This window comes from Carassius carassius, chromosome 39 (genome assembly GCF_963082965.1).
Source record: "Carassius carassius chromosome 39, fCarCar2.1, whole genome shotgun sequence".
NCBI lineage: Eukaryota > Metazoa > Chordata > Actinopteri > Cypriniformes > Cyprinidae > Carassius > Carassius carassius.
This window is the reverse complement of record NC_081793.1, coordinates 7,706,285-7,723,642: the sequence shown is the minus strand read 5'-3', so window position 1 is coordinate 7,723,642 and position 17,358 is coordinate 7,706,285. Positions and strand designations below refer to the sequence as shown.

Sequence of the window (17,358 nt, the reverse complement as noted above, 5' to 3'; positions counted from 1 at the left end):
ATTTTACGAAGAATGCCATTTATGTTAATTTACCATAATTTCACCATAGCTACCCAGATCCATTCCGTATCCAGTCCAGATGGCGGATCAGCACCTACAGACGACCTCTACAGCCCTGAGTGTCAGAGGAGACTGTGTCAACTAGACAAACCCTAGAGAAAGATCCCCTGTGAAGACCTCGTTGGCCATCAGCACAAGACCATGAGAACCAGATGTGTCTTCTACTCAATGACGTGCATTGTAAACTGTAGACTGTTTTCAATTGTCCTCTTGCATTATAAGCAAATGTTTTTCCTCTTTAACACTGTAAAACTACTTTGACAAAATCTGTATTGTATAAAGCGCTGTATTAATAAAGATAAACAAAAATGTGTACAAGTATGATTTGATAACTTGCATCAAGTTAGAGTCATGGTACAAACTTGGTTGGATTATAGATCAAGCCTTTTTCTGTCATATGTGTTTTTGTGAGAGAAAAAAATTATAATTTTACTTGAAAATGTAATGTAATTATATTTAATCCTTATTGTACATTTGTAATCCTTTGTTTGAAACTTCAACTAACTAACTAAAAAAAAAAAAAAAAATATATATATATATATATATATATATATATATATATATATATATATATATATTTTAGAAACAAACTAAATATAGGAAAGCAGCCATTGTTGAAGTCAGACAGCATGTCATCATACATGCAACTAGTCGTTTCTTTTTTGAAATATTAGTCACTAGGGGGCTGAATAGTTTCTTGATCTAGTGATCAAAGTCTCTAAATCAGCTACAGTGGTTGCTATCAAACAGGTCCAGACATTATTAACGCTCTTATCTTCAACCAGGCGGTTGGCAAAGAGTTGCTTTCAATGACATCACCGGCTGATCAGATTTTTTATCCAAACACAATTTGAAGCTCTCTCAACAAATCACTATACACTGGATCCATTCAAATGAAGAAAAGGTGAAGCTTACTCTCAAAAAGTGATTTGTCTCAGGTCAACAGGTCGAGTCTGAGTTAATTTGCAAGAAACCGTGATAAAGCTCAAATTACTGTAAGGCTCACATACAGTATTAGTGGGGTCACATAACAAGTTCTCAGATTTGTAAGTTTGTGCTACCTAAAGAGTCATAAGCTTTTTCTCACTGCAGTCTTTTATCAGGTACCATGCCTGACACGTTGTCTCTCCATTATAAAGCTGTTCTGCACACAGATTAGATGCACTGCAATGGAAAAGTTTGCAAATTAATTACCCCGGCATCTCTGCTTCCAAGCACCGGCTGGGCTAATGGATGAAGCTGAGGCACAGTCACAGCAGTTAATCTCTCTTCAGATAGGCCTAAACTTGCACTCTCAGATGTTTATCCCTTCCTCAGCGATGCTTCTGGCTGTTCAAACTCTAGCCGCCGTACATGGATCAGTGAATCCTTCACTGTCTGATTAATTCCCCCGCATTGTTTCCTCTCCCGTACAATGGACATCTTTCACACGAAGTGTCAGCCAGCACTGACTGTAAAGGCATAGGGACGTGGTTCAATTGCCCAAGAGAGAGAGCTCAATCTCCTGATCCTGTGCGTCCCTCTACATCTCTGCTGCTGTTTGATCTTCAGAGAGAACACATAAAGAGTGCAATGCTAAGCTCAGGCTTCGCACTTTATAGGATACTATATACATTCGTCCATTTGGCAGAAGAAAAAAAAAAGGCATAATTTTTTTTTTCATTTTAAAGAAGAGGTCACTATGTTTCTTGACAGAAAGGATGTATCAAGATATTTTAGTATAGTTAAATTAGTGTCAATAACAATCTTACTGAATTTACTTTTAGCATTAGCCAGCACTTTTAAATTTGCCAAGATGTCAGGCACCATAAAATGGACTATGGTGGCTGTTGTCTCTATTTTCACATTCCGTACAATAGAATCGCCAATAACTAGGGCTCTTTCAATAGGTTTCTCAGTGGGTGCGTCACTGAAGCCCCTTTCACGCTGCACATCGGACACGGCAAATTTCCGGAACATTGCCGGGTTGCCTTCTGTGTGAAAGCAAACACATCCTGGGATTGATTCCGGCATTGAACCCGGGTCGGGGACCTAGTAACTTTGCCGGCTTCAATCCCGGGACGAGCGATGTTTGAACAAAAGCAAGATCTAATGCCGTGTCGTAGTGATGACGCACGTTATCGTGCGACTCTTTTACCGGCTGTTTTGAAGGAAGATCAACATTCGCGACAAAAAAATATATGCAATCTGTAATGAAGCAGAGATCAGTTAGTTACTTTCCGCGCTGAAGGCGAGATCGTTCGCTAGCTTTAGTGAAACTATAATCTGCCTAACGTTTTCGACTCGTACATTACACATCACGCCCTGATGTCACGTGTCGTTACGGGACCTTTACGGGTTGTGTGTGAATCACACTGGCAGTGTGAAAGTGCAATATCTAGCGACCCGGGAACAATTGCCGGAACACTTTACCCGTGTATTTGCCGGAATCACAGCGTGAAAGGGGCTTGAGTGGGGAAAACCTGTTTAATGTTTGGATTAGAATGGAAGAGTGGTTTTTTTTTTTCGGTTTTGCAAAAGTTTTAGTTAATTTAAAAATCATTGTGAATTTAACACAAAATGTTGTGTTCCTTTACCAAAACATTTTGTTAATACTGTTACAACATTTAAAAAAATAAATAAATAAATAAAACATTAGACTTGAGTCAAGGGTTGAGTGATTATTTTCACAGAAGATATAAAATAAAGCAACATTGTAAATTTTAAAATGATATGAATGCACCTTTTATTTGTAAAGAGGGTATAAATGATGTTTTAGAATGTTCCTTTTATCTTTAGAGTATAGAAGCACTGGAATATTTTAGTAGCATTCAATGTTATAATAACATAATTTAAACATCTGTGTTGCCCTCTAGGAAAGCTGTTCAATGACTTAAAAAAGATGCTGATCCAGGAATATGTTTTACTTGGCAAAAACAAAAACACGATAACTGTGAGTGATCCATGTGGAGAGCTTCTAACAGCGATTAGAAATGTCTTAATCAGCCAGCTTTCAAACACAGAACTGAGCCAAGTAACGAAGGCAATATCTGCAAATGACAGACAAATTCATATTAGGTTTCTGCATGAATAATGCAGTTAGGCATAAAAGCATTCTATTCACATAAGTATGCAGGATGCCTCCCGGGGTGGAAAAATATGTTGTTTTACAGGAACGCCGTATAATTTGGCAATCAGATGGCTAGCCTGGGTAACAAGGTAATTAACCTCATTAATTTGTGTTGAAACTGCATTAAAGGTCCCATACTGGGCAATTTAGATTAAGAGTGAATCACAGACTCAGGGACCTTCGCTAAAAGAGGCCAGCAGCCATTCAGTGTCATTCTCTCTATGGTCACTGGAGGACTGTTGCTCAGTCCACATAGTCCAGAATAAGGGTCCATATGTTACTGTGTCTCAAGTGTGTGTGAGCTGTGTATTCACACACATCTCTTTCATTTGTATGCATCCCACATACTCATGCTGGTGTCTACACGCTGACTGGTTTAGGACTGAGCAGTACAGGCCAAATATATGTGTGTGTGTGTGTGTGTGTGTGTGTGTGTGTGTGTGTGTAATTTCTCAAAACTCTAACATTAGCATCTCCTAATGGAGAGAAAGGTCCAATGACACATCTTTCTCAGTGGCATCCAAATAACTTCCACTTGGGCTGTACAAGTCATCTCAGAAGCATGGGCAAGTAGATAAGGGAAGCCACTGTTAAGTATAAGCATCCGTGGTTATGCAGGTAATATCAATTATTAGTATGAGCTATCAACTGCTATCTATATTAAGTATATACAATACAAGTATAACACCCTTTAAGATGTTTAACCTGTTAGCCAGCACCCCCCATTATGGGACTCACAGCTGAAAGTACTCTACCAAACTTATAATTGTAACAGTTTCCTACTTCAGTGTGTTACAAACATAACTTGGTGTCTTTGGAAAGAAGACCCTTTGGGCTTTACTTTTTATTAACTAGATTTGATAATGCTCAAAAATATTAAAAGTTATAGACACTGAAGTGCCTTGAATTTTTTTTTGCCACACTTATATGAAAATACATGAAATGAGTCCTGGAGCAATCTAGAAAAGTAATGGGTTGAAAGTCACGTCTCATGAGTTTCTATTTCAAATCTGAATAAGATATCATGAAAAATGAGACTCCTGCAAATATTTTTATAAGTATATGTCTACACCCCCCAAATATAAAAAAAATATTTACCAACAGTATTGAAGGCTTCTACAAACTATTTAGTCATTAAACATACCACTGCATAGTTTTTTATCCATTGTAAAACACTAGACAGAAACTTAGACATCATATAAGTGATTTATTTGAGCAGAAAAAAATACAATAAGAAAAATACAATAAGAATAATTTGAGTAAGAAAAATAAGAATAACAAGAAAAAAAAAATATTTAACTTTGTTTGCCAGTTACAGAAAATCCTGAGATTGCTAGAAATGCAGCATTTACTATGAATTACGATGCAAATAAGAGCTGATGGCCACTTATACAGATGGTAATAACACAAATGTGCCAAAATAAATAATCCACTCTCTCTTTTCATATAGACGCGTTCACATTGATAGCCATCATCATACAGTAATAGCGAGCTGATTTGGGCTGATTTGCACTCAAACAGATGGCAATCATGCAGATACATTCAACATAAAACACACTCTAACATATATAAAAACTGTTGAAAAATTAAAGAAAAATAAAAGAAACAAAGAAAAAGGTGATCGCTATAAGTTCCGCCTCCTTCAGCTGACAGGAGGTGCGTCAGAGCGCATCACGAGGGAGCGCCAAAATTCAAATATACTATATTTCGCCTATCTTTCATTCATTATTTTTTCCGGTAGATTGTCTCACTCTGTTTGTGACACTGTACGCTGCAAAACCATGCCGCGTTTTTACTACCAAGACGCAGTTTCCGACCTTGAGTTATTCCATAATGGACGCAAACAGTTCTGTCGCTGAAGAACTAAAACGTAAACGAAGGAATTATGATCCATATTAAAACGTTATTGCTTCGTTGGACTAAATGTGCTCCATGAGATGTCATTCAGTGGACCCTTACCTTTCTAACTAAACCAGGATTTACAGCTGTGGATGTGTTTATGACTCGTTATTACGACGGATCTGGTATGTAGAGCGTTTCCATTGATCATGTTTTTATGTGTACTGCTTACACAAATGTAGCAAATACAGTCTTTATAAGCTTTCCATTGAAAAAACAGCGATCTGTCGTCGATGCTTGAGGCTTAGATCTATGGAGTCAAAAGAGTCTCAATAAAAATAAATGCACACACTACATTCACATATGCACACACAGGATTCATACATGCACACACATGATTCATAAATACAAACACAGGATACACAAATGCGCACAAAATTTACAAATGCACACACAAAATTTAAAAAGCACAGAAGATTCACAAATGCATACAAAATTCAGGAATGCACACAAAGTTCAGAAATACACACACAATTCAGAAATGCAAACAACATTTACAAATGCACTCAAGATTCACAAATGCACAGGACAAGATTCAGAAATGTATTTCTGATGCACACACACATATATCTTGATTTACAAACTGCTTGCGGTCTGTGAACTTCACTGCATTTGTGTGTGAATTTTGAGACTCCCCTGACTTGGTTCGACACACAAATGCCTTTTTTTAATCAGGGAATGATCTGCAACCAATCAGATATCTCCCTTCTTTTAGCCAATCAAAAGAACGCACTCCACGTGGGGGATTGTTTACTTATAAGCCAATCACATGAACGCGTTCACACAGCGCGATATGCCTGTGGTGCGGCATATTATAGCCTACTTATTTATGAAATTGTATGAAAATACAGATGTTTAGATTACAATTCAGGTTTATTTTTCATTATTTTTTACAAAATATAAATTTAAAAATGTTTCAATACATATAGCCCAGTGACTGCAGAAAAAAGTTAACCATGGATTCATAAATTTGCAATAGGCAATTATTTCATTTTATTGAAATATTTTAATTAAAGTAAAAAAAATAATTTTTACACCTTTCTGAATATTTAAATACATCTAAATATTCTTTTGGATGCAATATAGAAGTCACTTTAATTATAATATTCGGTCCCTACATGAAGAGAGAGTCAGTGGTCCGCTGCGAGAGGAAAGTGACTCTCCGACTGCAAAAAGTGGGTCTCCGGCTGCGTGAGGAAAGTGAGTCGTTCGCTTAGGAAAGTGAGTTGATCGTTGCGTGAGGAAAGTGAATCGTTAGCTGTGGAAAGTGAGTTGCTCTCTGCGTGAGGAAAATGAGTCGTTCGCTGCGTGACTCGTGAAGAAAAGTGAATCGTTCGCTGCATGAGGAAAATGAGTCGTTCCCTGCGAAAGGAAAGTGAGTCGTTCGCTGCATGACATGTGAGGAAAGTGAATCCTTCGCTGCGTGAGGAAAGTGAGTCGTTCGCTGTGAGAGGAAAGTGACTCTCCGGCTGCGGAAAGTGAGTCTCCTGCTGCGCAAAGTGGGTGTCCGGCTGCGCAAAGTGGGTCGCCGGCTGCGTGAGGTAAGTGAGTCGTTCGCTGAGGAAAGTGAGTCATTCGCTGCGTAAGGAATGTGAATCGTTCGCTGAGGAAAGTGAGTCGTTCGCTGCGTGAGGAAAGTGAGTTGTTCGCTGAGGAAAGTGAGTCGTTCGCTGATTGGCTTATAAGTAAACAATCCCCCACGTGGGGTGCATTCTTGTGATTGGCTAAAACAAGGGAGATATCTGATTGGTTGCAGATCATTCCCTGTTTAAAAAAAGACATTTGTTTGTCGAGCCAAGTCAGGGGAGTCTCAAAATTCACAAACAAATGCAGTGATGTTCACAGACCGCAAGCAGTTTGTAAATCAAGAAATATGTGTGTGTGCATCAGAAATACATTTCTGAATCTTGTCCTGTGCATTTGTGAATCTTGAGTGCATTTGTAAATGTTGTTTGCATTTTTGAATTGTGTGTGTATTTCTGAATTGTGTGTGCATTTCTGAATTGTGTGCGCATTTGTGAATTTTGTGCGCATTTGTGTATCCTGTGTGTGCATATATGAATGTAGTGTGTGCATTTATCTTTACTGAGATTTTTTTGGCTCCATATAGATCTTTATAATGATACATAGTTTGTCAAGATTAAATTTGTGCCGTTTCATTTAATCTATTCATAAAAAAACACTGACACATGCGAGTTTAGAGGCTTTCAGGACGAGGGCGTTCTGGTGATGGTTAACAGAGATTGCAGAGGATGAAGGATGAGGATTGCAGAAAAAGAAAATGCTATTTAGCAGTTAGCTCAGTACACTATGGGAGAATATGGAGATTAGATTCAAGGATGTAGACTCAGCAGTTAGTTTCCAAGATGTAGATGAGTTTGTTTCTCCATCAGAACAAATTTGAAAAAAAAAAATAAATAACGTTACATCACTTGCTCACTAATGGATCCTCTGCAATGAATGGCTGCTGCCAGAATAAGAGTCTAAACAGCTGGTAAAAACATCACAATAAACTAATTCACATGACTCCAGTCAATCAATGAACTCATCAATTAGTCTTGTAAATTAAAAAAAATGCATATTTGTAAAACAAAACCATCATCAAGGATTTTAACTTCAAACCCTTGCTTCTGGCCAAAATATAATTGTGTAATCCGTAATAACAGTTCTTTGAGAAAACGTCCATAACCTGTTGTCCTCTCATATCAAAATCCACTGGGATATTTGTTTAGAACTCTTTTGGACTTTTAATTTATAAATGGTGCTTGAGCTGTGCATATTTCTATTTTTATTTAGATGATTTTATCAGCTGTTTGGACATTTTGATGGCACCAATTCATTGGAGAGGATCCATTGGTGAGCAACTGAAGTTATGCTAAATTTCTCCAAATTTGTTCCGTTGAGTAAACAAATTCATCTACATCTTCGATGGCTTGAGAGTGAGAATATTTTCATTAAATGTTAATTTTTGGGTGAACTATTCCTTAAAGGTCCCGTTTTTCGTGCTTTTTTTAAACTTTGATTGTTTAAAGTTTCGATTGTGTTTCATGTGTAAAGAAACAGTATTTTTCACACAATTCACCTATCTGTATACCACTGTTTTCACTGTCATAAAAACGGGCTGATGACTTCCTTGTTCTATAAAGTCCCTCCTTCAGAAATACGTAACGAGTTCTAATTGGGCCAGCGGTTCCTGTGTTGTAATTCGACACCAGCTTAGCGCACGCTGCCCTCCTGGAAACGCGATTGGGCTAGTTTTGGAGTAGTTTTGAGAAGCAAGTGGGCAGGAGCATGTGCTGGAGATGTACTTATAATCACAAGGGCGTTTTACTGAGGAGATGCGCATGAAAATCGCATTCAATTTTTTTTGCACAGCCCTAACATCTATTTAACAAACCTGAACAGCGTTGCCCTTTGTGTAATAAGTTACAGAAACTGTTAAACGCACCTTAAATAATAAAATACACTTACCGGTTGTGGTCCATAAACAACGCCTTCTCCAAACAAAGAGGGAACTACTCCATCTTTCAAGAATAATCTTTGTGCGAATCCGGCATTAAACTGATTGAGATTGAGGAAGCTGTCCTCAGCAAAATGTGCTGCACATAGTTTTACATGTGGATTATAATTTTCGGGAACCGAGTTAAACATAAATTGTAACCATTAATCTCTAAGTACAGCGTGCCTGGGAAGGCCAAACAAAGATGCAACTTTTCCTCTTCTCCATTGGAGCGCAACAAGACCACGCCCCCTTTTTGTGTATTCATGTGGGCGGAGGTTAGTCAAAAAACTGTTTTAGTGACGTCATTACTGCAGGAACTAGAGGGATGTAGTCCAAATGGGTCGTTTTTTTGTAGGCGAATTCTGTTAAATAAAATATCTCGCTTGGCATTGAACTTTGAGCTTTAGAATTTTATAGATATTATTTATACTCTAACTACAACATTACACACTAACTAAAGTTTAAACCATGGGATCACGAAGTATGGGACCTTTAAAGCACTGAGCCACAACCATATTAAGATGCAGTTGTGACACAGATCAGAAAATGTAAAGAAGACAAATTTATGCTATTGCTTTTCCAATAATAAACCAATTGGAGTGCTATCACACGGTTAACAAACAAAGAAAGAAAGACAACTTAGAACTAAGAACTAAGGCAACTAATGAAAACAACTTTGCTACAATAAATAATAGGTCCTGCAGCATTGGTGAGATTTGGGCAGTTCAGGTAAAGCTCCAAGCTTTATTGACATCCCGACACCACCAAACCTTGTGGGATTCATCTAGTGAGTTTCATTACACCATTTCCATTTGTTTCTGTAGTAGGTTTTACACTTGGTGTTGAGCATAAAATTACAGCCTGGGGATACAGCATGGAACTATAACACATTTGTCAATTATAAAGGAACACACGGCAAGTAATAAAATTGCAAAGGGGGTAAACTATTAATCTAAGATCGACTTCAGGCAATAGGCATCCATGTAATGAACAATTCCCAGGAATTCCCTTTATTATTGATGTAAAGGTGACAGTCATACTGTACCTGCAGATGATTCTGTAAAAGGCTATTTGACTACACCACATTATTCTGTATGGGAAAACAGTATTTAAATCTTGAGTAGTGAAAATTCAATGATGTTACTTTCTCGAATCTTAGGAAATCATGTCTGGATCATATTTCACCCCAAGCGCCATGGAAATGTTTATATGCTAATATGTTTTACAATGATTATCATTGTAACATGTTTTATTGTCTTTAAGCTGGTTGTATTAAAGTCCTTTTGAGAGTCTAATGAAAATCACCATTGCTATCAGTGTTGAGTTGTATACATGTTATTTATTTATTTATCTTTTTACACAAAAGAAGATATTTTTTAAAAGTTTTTTTTGGGGTGAACTATCCCTTATATATGTGTGTGGAAACTGCTAAACTTTAGGCCCGTATTCACAAAACATTTTATCTTACCACTAAGAGTTCTCCTAAATAGCAGGAAAGGTTTTTAGCTAAGATTTTTCTCTTAAAACCCATTCACAAAGCTGCTGAGAAAAACTTTTACTAAGAAATAGAGAGAAAAGTCTTAAGCTAAGAGTAAGGGTGGGGTTGACATCGTTGCTATGATGTCAGCATGCTTACTAACTATGCACACAGTGATTGGCTTATAGTCTCTGTCAGAGAACTTATTCCTGGAAATAGGTTTAAAAATAAAATAAAAAACGTTAATTGCCACATTCAAATAAAGATTTTAAAATGCAGGATAAGTTTCATTAATTAAACAAGTGCAGTATATGTTCAGCTTATTGTCAGCCTCTTACATGTATGCTTCTCAAAAACAATTAGCGGATATTTATATAAACAGCCGTTTAATTAACAGAGTAGAATAATCATGGCTGATAGTAATACACACGCGAACGTAAAAGAACACCACGCTAGATGCAGCTGTTACTTCTTGCCCAATTGGTTAATGAAAACAAGGATATAATCAAAGGAATATTTAAAGTTGTGGTAACCTCCAAAACCAAAGGTGAGACCTTTTTAAAAGGTCATTATCAACAAACGTTTCTAAAATGTTTACGTTCAGAGGCAGATGGCTGTCAACAGACATTTTAGGATAGTTTGTGGCTTGGTCTTAGTGACTTAGGAGTCCTCTTCGCTACTCCCAACTTTTCACAGATTTAGGAGCTAGTTTTAGCGCTAAAAAGGTTTGTGAAGTACTCTTAGAGCAAAAATTTAGGAATCCTAAATTTAGGATATACACACCCACTATTTTTTAGATTTTCTCCTAAATCAGTGAGTTATGAGCTACTTTTATCCTTAAGATGTTTTGTGAATATGTTTCCAGATTAATAGAAATTTATTTGCATTAGCATCAGCATTTATTTGAAAAATAATGATTTATTAGTTTGAGAATTTCTTTATTTATTTGAAATCTTTTCTAACACACTTTTGATCAATTGAATGTGTCTTTGCTGAATAAAAGCATTATTTCTTTCCAATATTCCATATAAACAAAATTATTACGCATATTTTAGGACTATTAAGAGGTTTTGCATTGTGGTGATATTTATTTCTGTTAGTTTGGTGACGCAGACACATGCTTGATAGATTTCATCAGAGTAACCCTTTAACATCATAAAAGGAAAAAGTCACTCTCTGCTGCTTAATAAAACGAGCCCCAATGCTTTCCTCCGGCACATCCCGGCACACAATGTGGGCTATTCTTGCCATTTTGAGATGGCAACTGTGACCACTAAAAAGAACTCAATTGGCTGACTTAAATGGTCTTGAATCTCTTTACAGAGCCAAAATCAACAGGGCATGCAGTCAAGAGAGCACAGCATCACTGTGCTTAGGTACTTACACACTGCCCTGCATTTCAAGCAAGCCACCAGGACAACACATTCATGCAGCAGATCAAACATAACTGGATATTGCCAGATGATTGCAAAAACAGAGTCCCTAGTAGCAAAAAATGTTGGGCATTTGAGTGGTAACTCCAAATAAATAAAGCTCATAGATAATTGTGTACCATAAACACGTCTCAGAAACAATATCTCTGCTAGGTTGAAAAAAGAATAATAATAAATAATAAAAAGAATAATTATATATATATATATATATATATATATATATATATACAGTACAGACCAAAAGTTTGGACATCAAGGGCTATTTGACCAAGAAGGAGAGTGATGGGGTGCTGCGCCAGATGACCTGGCCTCCACAGTCACCGGACCTGAACCCAATCGAGATGTTTTAGGGGTGAGCTGGACCGCAGACAAAAAGCAAAAGGGCCAACAAGGGCCAACAATTTTCATAGTCATGAAAATAAAGAAAAAACTTTGAATGAGAAGGTGTGTCCAAACTTTTGGTCTGTACTGTATATATATATATATATATATATATATATATATATATATATATATATATAAATATATATATATATATATATATATATATATATATATATATATATATATATATATACTGTATATTCCTGAATATGTGAATCAAATATTCCAAGCACCAGTGAGACCCTATGAAGGGTTATCCTTGGTGTGCAAAAAAATAAAAAAAATAAAAATAAAAACTTCAAAAAGAGACAGTTTCATTCTAGATGTTAACACCAGCTATATTAAAAAGTCGTAAGTTCCCCTGTGCCATATGTAAGGTCACATGGCATTGTCTGAATAAGGATGTTCTCCAAGTATGCTTGTGTTATTCCTCAGATTGACATGGTGGCATGGGAAATAAAACACCTCACCAAGCAAACCTGAAAGACACCTATTACACTGAAAGCAAAGAACTGTGGAAAACTGCACATAGACTGGCAAAACAGTGAGTACTCGATGATTGCAGACTAGTTGATAAAGGTCCCAGTAATGGTAGTGGAAGAAGAATGACAGATAAAACAGCAAAGGTAGCATTATATCAGCATCAATAGCTCACTTAGATTGATCCCAGTGATATATTTTCAAATCCAGACACAGAATATTGTGATGGAGGATATTTTCTAACGGAAATAATCATTGCCATCATCACCATCATCGTCGTCGTCAATCCCGGCATCATTAACTGCCATTAGCCCATTCAGAAGAAGACATTCTCTTTTTCCTCACTTTTCAAAATGATCTTTTGGAAAGCTCAGGCTTCAGAGCACTCATCCTTAAATGCAATTATGTGGAAAATTGTTATTGAGTTCAGCTTGACTCAATACCTCCACCTAGCTCTTCTTTCATAGAAGACACTAGACTGTGGGGGAGCTTCAGGTGGAAGTCTTTGAAACCAAACGTCACCTTTCATGCTGGCATTAAACAAACACACGTACATTGTCAAGACATCTTTGGTTGCCGTAAGCGTGCTCTGAACAAAAGCAGAAACTCTAGCGATGTGTGTCATTTCTACTCAGTGGTGTCGTGTTGGAAGGTTATTCAAACTGCCAGACAACAACATGCATGTACATTTTTTAGCATGTACACACAGACATCAGGGAATGCTGCAGTTCGAGAGTCAAGAGACATAACATGATGATTCACTCACCTTCCTGGACTGCCTGAAAGGGGTTATTGGGTTCAATATATTTTATAGAGTGGGTGATTTTCTCGCTCTGCAAAATGTCATCGTTGAGGCTCAGGTCAGAGATCGCCAACTGAAACACCTCATCATCCCGTGCTGCGTTCTCCTCAAAAATGGCACCTGCGGGCATGTGCAGATAGTTATCTGGGTCTTAGTGAAGCATACAAACAAACCGAAGCAATTGCTAATTTTCACACAGAAGGCAAGTGACTTGCTTGGCTCATCTTGCTCACAAGCCTTTTATTTAACAAACATTTACATTTATCCATTTGGCAGATGCTTTCATCCACAGCCACTTAAAGGTGCAGTTAAGGTACTTTTTTAGCAGTGTGTGTGTTTTCTGTTATTGAACACATGACCTTGACATTTCTAACACTATGCTCGACCAGTTGAGCTATGGAAACTCATCCTACAGAAAGCTCATGGCTAAAATAAGATTGTTGATTGTTTCACTAACTATAAATAAAATAAAAATACCACTAATATTTTAACTCAGTAACTTTTATGTAACAAAACAATGAGCAATGAGAAATCTTGTCTTTTGAGATTAATGGTGAACAAATAACAGAAAAGTAAAAATAAGTCCCATTTGTTTTGTTACCGGGCTCAACAATAAGGATTGTTGCTGAATTGTCAGGTAAGGTTACAACTGTCTAAAATAGGTGAGGTTCTTTAAAATTTTACAGTTTTTATTTTCTCCCTGACTGTAAAATTTGCCAGTCCCTTGCCACCATTTACAGTACATTTAAAAATTGGAACTACTAGCCGAACGATGTACTACCATCTAAATTAATCATTTGATATAATTAACTTATTGTGTACATACGTTTTAATGTTGTACTGATATTAATTATAAATATAAAAGTGCCTGTATATAATTACATCTGTTATTAATGTATTACCTAGTAATTACATAGACATCTGTTTTGCAATTCAACATGAACACAATGAGTATGTTAAAAACTAAAAAACATTTTTTGAAGGTTATTACATACAGTTGTAGTTAGAGACAGCTAATAAAAAGTGGGAACAATTATACTTACTGTGAAGTCCTACATTTACATTCCAAGCAGGTGCTTATCAAAGCATCCTACAATAAAGTTGTGCAATAAGTTGCATGCAGATTAGCTCATATTATGGCAGCTTAGCATACTTTAAGTTTAAAGAATGATATCTGGAAATGGTTTTAGAGAGATTGAGAGGCCTCAGTTATGTTCAGCCAAAATGTACCCATCTTCTCCAGCTATGTTAGAGGAGCTCAATAGGATGGGCAGGTAGACAGGTTGAATCTGGTTGATGTATCACTGCAGTGTTCATTTTATTTAGCAGAAATAGGGTTGTCGCATCTGTTCATTCCAGTTGCCAGTGAGAGCAGCCCTGATCCACACTAGCCTTCCAATTACCAGTTTTGGATAGGCACTGCCTCTGTAAATCACCACGCCGCCCTGAAAATCACTTCATGTCACCCTCTCCATTCAATGGATGGCCCTATTTTTCTTTTGCCCTTAGGAGCCAAATTTGGTCAGGATGGTAACGTGAGTGGATGTGACAAAGTGGAAGTATTGGGCACTGGAGAGGCTGGAATTTGTTATTTCACCTTCGTTGTGCACCTTTGAGTCCTGCCTATTACACGGCCACAGCTATGTCCTCGTCTGCACTAAAGGAAAGAGCTGGGTAAAAACGTTGGAAGATCCCATCTTTAAAGGTGGTGATAGAAGTGGATTTTCTGACCTAGACTCATGCAACTGGTAGGTAAACTGAATTATCTGAGAACAACCTCTAGATATAATTATTTCTGTGTGCATAAGGATATAGCATCATTTCACTCTGCATATTGCATCCACAGTCCACCACCAATGGCAAATATGGTGGCTTATTTTCACCAATTCCAATAAATCTTCTTTTTAATGAGCAAATGGCTGATTTTGTATGATAGATAAGTGTTTTGATTTGAGTTCTTCATGACAACCAAATAGAGCCACTGCCGCCCTCCCCAGCAGCCCCTCTTCCTCCTCCACTCTACTGCTGTTGGTAAGCCAAAATCTTTCTTTCCTCACGTTTGGTGAGATAATCAGAATGCACAGGGTGTCTTGCACACCCAAAGGGGATTGGTTAAGATGACATTTATGGCCTGGGATAGCCAAGAATAAGCATTTGTCCTCTTGTCATTTATTTACTTCAGCATGCATCCTTTTTTAATATTACCCTCACGTTCCATACAAAGTTCAATCTTACAGATGGGAGGGGGAGAGCAACACACACCTCCTGTTTTTCCAACTTACCTGGAATATATGATTTACACAATTAAGCGTTCTTCATGAACGACCTGCTAAGACTGGAATTAGATTAGTTTTTGTACATGCATCTGTCAATGCCATGGATCTATCGGCAATCTGAACAAGAGAGACTTATCATCACAAGTGGTCTGCTCAATTGATATTCAGCTATGAGCGGGGCACATTTTCAATGCTTATTTTAAATGGATATTTAACGCCGACCCCCTACAACACACTTCCCTTGGAGTCCTCTCATCTCTCATTATGGATGGCGCATTCATTATCATTTGCAACAAATAAAGGCTTTGAACAGCTCACTCCTTACCGATGTGAATGATGGAGTCGGCGCCCACCGAACTGCACTGCAATATCCAAAAGGAAAGGCATATTATCAGCAATTCCATCTCCGCTTCTCTCCAAAGCCGCGCATCCACACGATCCTCAGATGTTCGTTAATTTCCAAATGAGTGAGAAAAGTACGTCAAAGGATAGCAAATACACCTGTGATAAACAAAAAAGTGTGGCGGTGTTGAAAGAAAGCGCTTGTGTGTGGAACACTTTGAGGGAAAATGGGTGAAATCAGGAAGGAGAAAGACAGGTTGCCTGTTGGAGGGTAACGGTCGCTTCAGGATCCGGCGCGTTCGCTCCGCAGGTCTCGCTCTTGCGCGGCGCTCGCGGAGTCTGAGACACATCACAAACTCCAAACTGCGGAGGAGGGACACCCCCGCGCGCGCGCTCTCGCTGGCTTGTTCGCTCGTTCCAGAGAGCGAGCGTGAGCGCGCGCGCGGAGAGATGGAATTCGGCGCGAAGCGGGACAAGAGGACAACGCTTAACATACATGCAGCTTGCCTTAAGAAGACGTTAGCCTACCGCTTTCGCGTTCCGTTGGAGCAGATTCTTTTAGTAGTTGGTTTTGTAAACATGTATCATGTTGGCAACGTTGACTGGGAAAAAAAATCGCGTCTCGCCATCGCTTTAAGCGATTTTCGACACATGAGTAGCGTTTTCAAGTTAAAGCAGTTCAAGTTTTAAGAACAAGACCCCTGCGTTCTTATCCATTCCTGCGTTTGGTCTTTTTAAACGTGGCATGTTTACATACATTTCCACCCGTGAAAAACATAGGAAAGGCGAACGTGGGGAGAGAAATATGGAAAGCCGGCGGGTCACCGAAGTCATCGAACGAAGCGGTAACTTTCTTGTGAGTGTTCAAGTGTACTGTTTATTCATTTTCTTATTTTATCGAAGATTTTACTGGATGTTGAATTACAATTCGCAAACATATATGTAGCTGTCAATGAGGACGCTATTGATGGTGATGGTGCTTCAATGTTTTTGTCGCACGCAAAAGTGAACGATAACTTTCTTTCGAGTGTTAAAATGTGCTGTCGATTATGTCTCGCTTATTTGACCGGATAATGAAGCACAGCTAATCGCTGTGCAATGTCACGAAGAGGAATCGACCTTCCCGCGGCGCGAGACGAAGCACCCCTGTCAGAAGTCCGTGGAAATTCTCCACATAAGGCGCATTTCAACCCTGTGAACATGGTTTCATTCAGACACGGTGTTTAGATATTGTCTGGATATGTTGCGGAGACGATCGTGCCGGTAAAGGCTGCAACTGTAGGCTCTTGTACAACATACTGCCATTTTCATGATAGCATGCTCTTTGCATATCTTTCAAGGTTTTTTTACACTGTATAAATGTTTTTTAAACGTATCAGTTAAGAGAGGTTTGTCAAGTTGTAACAGAAATGATGTGATTTTATTCATGTCAAAAACATTTTTTAGGTATTTTAAGATAACAACGGCACTGTTTTGCTTTTTACAGTGCAAGACGCTAGTGCGGTATTCCTACAAAAGCACTTTTCTTGATATTGTTGTATTGTCTGTTTTTTTAAACTACTACTATTGTTGTTGTTGTTATTATTATTATTAT

The 17,358-nt window shown here is 37.9% G+C and overlaps 1 protein-coding gene across 2 annotated transcripts in view; it reads right to left on the bottom strand.

The window, feature by feature from the left end:
* The window catches only part of LOC132121322 (glutamate receptor ionotropic, delta-1-like), a 545,908-nt gene extending 529,827 nt beyond the window's left edge, over window positions 1-16,081 (bottom strand). For both annotated transcript variants that reach the window (XM_059530614.1, XM_059530615.1), the window contains exons 1-2: window positions 15,748-16,081; window positions 13,111-13,266 (exon numbers count right to left, since the gene is read on the bottom strand). In XM_059530614.1, coding sequence (XP_059386597.1) covers window positions 13,111-13,266; window positions 15,748-15,826 — 235 coding nt within the window. In that variant the 5' untranslated portion in view covers window positions 15,827-16,081. The remainder of the gene's footprint in view (window positions 1-13,110; window positions 13,267-15,747) is intronic.
* Window positions 16,082-17,358: the final 1,277 nt, after the last annotated feature.